A 6,000-nucleotide genomic window follows, 5' to 3' on the forward strand; every position below is an offset into this window, starting at 1 on the left:
CTGAATAGACTACTTTTGCTTTCCATTTGCCCTTTCCACCAGCCCATTAGCCTTGGGGCAATATAATGGGGTCTTGAAATGCTGCATGGACAAACCTGCTATGAAATCTTTCATCTCATGAAAACAAAACTGAACCTCATCTGTGACAAGCGTCCCAGGGATACCTTCAGTGGCAAACATATCAGAAAGGATTCAATCAAAACCTTAGTATTAATTCTAGCCTTAAACTTTATATAAATACAACATGAGTGATAATCAATGAGGGTCAAAATATACTTACTTTGGATCCCCATGGTGTTTATAGGGCCCACCAATACCTAACGCTAATTTACCCCAAGGCCTGTCAGGCACACCAACAGGTGCAAGAGGGGCTTTATGTACTTGCTTGGATTTGTCACTTATGCTGCATGCACAGCAATCCCTTACTTTTTCCTTTAACATGGAGTCCATGTACTGTAGCCAATATTCATATCTGACCCCGTTTTTTGTTAAACTCCTCCCTAGGTGTCCTTCATGGGCTAGGTCAATTATTAGATATGTCACTCCAGAAGGCGGCACTAATTTCCCTAATATGAAAACCAAATCCTCCCTAATGAAAAGCTCATTCCTTACGTTCCAAAAAGATTGCAGTTCTTTGTCCAACCCTCCACTTTTCTCAGGCCACACACTTACTATTTTCTCATTTACAAAGGCTAGCACTCTATCTTCTGACATAGCTTTCTCCCACTCTTCTTTCATTAAGGCTGGAACAGATATAGCCAATATGGACACCTCTTGATCAGTGCTTACATTATTGTGGGTTAAAGGCATCGTAGATAGGAAATCAGCTGCTTTATTCCTTTCTCTTTGGACATATCCCATCTTATACTGAAAACCGTGTAGCCCAAGAACCCATTTAGAAATTCTAGGGGTAGATTTATCCAAACTGTTTGCAGTAAAGACTGATTAAAGGCTCATGATCTGTTTTCAGATCAAATGGCAATCCCCAAAGGAAAAAAAAAAAAAAAAAAAAAAAAAAAAAACAACATAAAATGATGACCTGCCAAAAAGTGAGCCAAAGCTTCTCTCTCAATTGTGGAGTAGTTCCTTTCACTGTCCCTGACCTTTCTTGTGGCAAAGGCTATGATCCTTTCTAGGCCCCCACAGATTTGAGAAAGTGTAGCTCCAAGTCCACTATTGTTTCCATCTGTGGTAAGACTAGTTCTGCTCCCAGTATCATATTTGCCTATACAGGGAACATTGATTATGGAATCCTTTGTCTTCTCCCAACGATTCTATGTGTTTGTTATTCCATGCAAGCTGTGCATTTTCTTTAATAAGGTCTCTTATAGGTTGCACCAGTTCAGTGAAATTCTTTACAAACTGACATATATTCCGCTAACCCCAAAAATAATTTGCCTTGTTAGAAGGGAAAGGAGCCTCTTTCACAGGATCTATAGAGCTAATCTTAAATTGAATAACTGCAGTGGAAATAGTAATCGACAGATGTAACACCAATCTTGCACTTGTTTTTCTTTATGGTTAACCCAGCATCACATATTTTGATAAGCACACTGCTTAGGTTAATATCCTGCTCTTGTTCTGTGGACCCATGTATCAAAATATCATCTTGAAAGCACATGACCTTCTTTAATCTCTGTAGGATGTGATACAATATCCTCCGAAATGACACAGCAGCAGAAGCTAACCCAAACTGCCTTCTTAGGAACAGACACGTGCCAAAAGGGGTGTTGAATGAGGTCAAGGGCTGCGATTCAGGGTATAATACTATCCGGTGGTATGCAGTTGACAAATGTAACACACTAAAATTCTTTGTATCATGTATCAAATTAAGTTAATTTGTTAATACTCTGTAGTGGGAAACAGTCCACCCAGATATTAGCATTTAGATCTCTTAAATCAATACATAACCGTATGTCCTTTTCCCCGTTCTTTGGGGAAAGAACAACGGGGACCACCCATTCTGCACAATCAAAAAACACTTTTGGGAACTCATAACATATCCTTACCTACTATGGACCTGTCCACTACTAATACCTGTTCTTGATTGTTTGGGTCCAATTTGATTTGCAGATCCTTTTGGTGGTCCCAGCCCAGTATACTGGACCCTTGCTTAGTGACATATACTTTACCAACCATGTGTCTATTCTTGAAGATATGTGCATTTTAACCATCCCCACGAGGAATTGGAGCTTTATTGTACCCTCTGGGTTGGATATCAGGAGGGTCTATGATATAACCATTCCCCCACCACCACCCCCCCGACATTCTCTCATGGAAGGGGTGACTATCATTGGGGGTGTTTTGGGAACATGAGTCAGCAAAAACTGTAACTTTGATTCCTTCAAACAGCACATCACAAGTAGGATACAACATCCTGGCCTCAAATTCAGTTCCATTAATCTGAAAGATAAACTGCTTTTTTTTGTTAGAACCTCTTCCCACTTCAGTATCTTCCACCACATGGTCTCTACTTTCCCTCTCCTTACACACGTTGGGAAAGTGTCACCTTTATATTGCATTTCCTGTATAGAGCACCTTGGACTGTGATTATTATGCCAACATCTACAACACGAAAGTTTGCTGACTCTTCTAATAGTGGATTGTTGGGCAGCAAAATCATTTACTTTGGAGAAATTTTCTGCCTCGCACCGTTTTTTGTTTTTTTTAACTTCACCATTAGTTTTTAACGTCTCACCAGACAACTTAATTTCTTTAATACATATTGCAGCATGATCTATGCCTCTCGCTGTATTAACTGCTTCAGTTAAAGAAGGATTATGAGATTGTAGCTTTTCTTGTACTTTTTAATCATTCGTGCATTTTACCAGTTGATCCCTGATTAAAAAGTCTGTGAGAACACTAAACTCATATGTAGCAGACAACCCTTTCAACACTATAATGTAAGGTCCCACTTTCTCATCTTTCCTTGCACTCTATCATTGAAATGCCTGTGTAAGACGCAACTTGAGAATTCCTTAACATGGCATTCAAGTTTGTCTACGGTAGTTTGGAAAACATCTTCTTCACCACTAGTTTCATCTGACTCATGTTCCATTAAATCTTCATACACTTTTCACCTCTGAATACCGAAATTACACAATAACATGTTGAGGTTACTCACTGGCGAAAACTTTGCCCCATCTTATTGCTATTAAGTAGGAGTTAAACTTTTGAATCCATGCATGTCACAGTAAACTAGGCTCCCCCATTTCATTAAAAAATAGGGGAGGTTGATTCATACTTGCAGCAGCCATAGCGTACAGTAAGTATCCTAGCTACCAATACTAAGAGTTTAATACACAACACAATTGCAAGCTATTTATATATTCTGATTCAAGTATTTCTTCACCAAACAAATAAAGGATCCCATTAAGTGTACTCAAGCTACAGTGTGGTTAAGAAAGGCTGGGTATATCTCTCCCTGAAGCCAAAAATAAAAAAAAATATGGCTGGCATTAAATTACTGCAGTTGGTGAGAATGTATTAATCCTAGATTAGGCTTAATTCCCAAAAGGACAGATCAGCCTCCTAAAGGTCAAATGTCACCTTTAATACTGTTCCTCCTCCAAGCAATATTAATAAAGCCGAAGCACGAATTCCAAACCCAATTTCCCCACAGTTATGCCCACCACCAATATTCTTCTTTCAAAAAGTAAATGTCATCTGAGGTTCAATAATCCCTTCTACTCAGGAAGGGCATTAAAAAGCGTGACCATTGCTGATAGAGGGAAGTACGGCTGTAAAGGTAAGCAGAGGAACTGCAGCAGGGAACCGCAAGGCAACACGTGAGGAAGGACGGCTGGGAGTGCTGCCAACTGCAAGCAAAGGTGGTTACCAGGAGTGGGAGAAGTTTAAGAGGATACTGCCCATGACTGAGGAAGTGCAGGAACAAGCACGATGAGGAGGTGTGACCCAGTCATGGCTCAGATGCTGGCTGGAAAACAAAAAGTCGTCTTCTGCGCTGCTGCACTGGAGCAGGTCACCTCAGGACCCGAAACACCAGCAAGATCCCTCCGATGTGGGAATGCTCCAAAGCAGACAAAGCTACCCACATCCAGGAGTCCCCGCAAAGAGAGCGATACCATAGCAGGATGCCTCAGACACCAATAGCGGTGTTCACAGAGGTGAAGGATACTTGACAACCAGTAAGCAAGAATTAATTATAGGCGTGGCGATGCATTACTAAACCCTACACAGCGTATCCCATCTTTGTCCCCATTTATTGTAAGTAAATTACAAGGGAACCACTTTGATGAATATAGTTTATTGGGAAACGTTACATCTCTAGCTTGCCATACATTGCTCCTACTGGCACAACTGTTCATACCTCACACCGTTCTAACATAAACTCCCTATCTAACCTTCTAATCCGAATGTACCAGGAGTCACAGCATGAGGAGCATAAGAGAGAAATGGAGGCATAGGAGGGAGAAACAAGGGGGGGTGGGAGGGATTATAACAATTCTGCTTAAATTCCACCCCTAACGAAAACTGAGGGGGCCATAACACATTCTCAATGGTGGTACAGATTGTGACATTTATATGGGATCGAAATTGTCAGGTTTTGTTTGGCAAGGATAAATTAGACCTTTCAACTGATTTGCCCCAGCCTACGAAACTATTTGTGCAGACATCAGACCACACCTAACCTTTATATCCGAAAATAAACGAAAATCAGCCTGAATTATACCGCTACCCTTTTTAAAATATACATAATCTTTTACAGAATATTGTTTTTCGCTCCCTATCCGTAGTTTTTCCCACGTCGCGGTTCATACGTTATATACCACTGAACATACTTATATACAAAATACAAAATGAATTAACGTAAAATACTAAGTAGCTAGTAAAACAGAAAAGGGGACGGGTTCTTCTGTCAACGTCGTCATGTCTAACTTGTTTATACTGTTTACATATAAAAGCAATAATATTTCCAATACTATTCGACAAGCAAATAAAACGGCTTATTTTCTTTTAAAGCCGCGCAGAGATTCCGTAAAGTTGTTATGTATAGTGAAGACAGCATCATATGGAGTCCGACAGTTATTCTCCTATTTATTTTAAACAGTTTACTGTGGCGTTGATGTAGAAATCTGCAAAACTCCCACCAACCGGCAGGCTTCAGGGCGCTGGAACAGACTGATAGGTATATCTGCATGAGTATTAGCTTATCTACATAAGTCTTTAAAAAATAAAAATGACATTCATTCCAACTGCTTAGCAGTCAGAGGCCCCCTTGACACAACTTTTTGACAGATTTGAGGACTATGCAGTTCGTCCACTACCTTTAACTTTTAGGTTATCCCTTACGGATACATTACGTTGTAGATGTATCATTCTGACGTTAAAACCTATAACCAAAAAACGGAACTATCAACAACATTTACAGAAATAAGCGGTGCCGGGTAGCAGAGCACCTCAGCGTACTGGGACCTCGCCTACAGCAGGCTACTTCCTTACTGTCCCACTCGAGTGTACTTGCAGCGGCGCGAGTAGTAGACATAAAGAGCCCACCCCACGTGAAGGGCCTTATGTCAAATCGCATGCTGCGCACTCACCCGGAACTTCTCTGGGTGGGTCCTGGAGGAAGACATGGCCTCGGAACCCCCGAGTCAACGCACACTCCTCGCGCGCACTTTCACCCCCACGCCTTTCCTGGCGCAGATAGAAACATTCGGCGGCAGTACGCCGCCAAAACAGACGTAGGACAACCGCCAGGCAGATTCTTTCAGACCCCTGGTCGAGAACAAGCAGACACTGGAGCGCGCGGTACTAAAACGAAGGTTGAGTCGAGGGGCAGCCATGTTAGGGGGAGGAAAGTTATGGTGGGGCGATTATGTGACGCGGCAAATCCAAGCTCCGAACGTTTTCACACAACACAGCGCATGATTGACGACACGCTGTTGTATTGCATCCACTTCTGATAAATACAAACAAATCTTTTGGCATTACCATCTTTGTTTATAGTCACATCACATATAACCCTGTCAAATTAAA

At 41.4% G+C, this 6,000-nt stretch overlaps 1 protein-coding gene across 1 annotated transcript in view; it reads right to left on the reverse strand.

The window, feature by feature from the left end:
* Positions 1 to 5,713, reverse strand: part of E2F6 (E2F transcription factor 6) — a 115,790-nt gene extending 110,077 nt beyond the window's left edge. Inside the window, exon 1 of the mRNA XM_069235940.1 lies at positions 5,562 to 5,713. Within this exon, the coding sequence (XP_069092041.1) occupies positions 5,562 to 5,597 (36 nt within the window). The 5' untranslated portion in view covers positions 5,598 to 5,713. The remainder of the gene's footprint in view (positions 1 to 5,561) is intronic.
* Between the last annotated feature and the right edge of the window lie 287 nt (positions 5,714 to 6,000).

The sequence above is a fragment of the Pleurodeles waltl genome, chromosome 5 (genome assembly GCF_031143425.1).
Source record: "Pleurodeles waltl isolate 20211129_DDA chromosome 5, aPleWal1.hap1.20221129, whole genome shotgun sequence".
NCBI lineage: Eukaryota > Metazoa > Chordata > Amphibia > Caudata > Salamandridae > Pleurodeles > Pleurodeles waltl.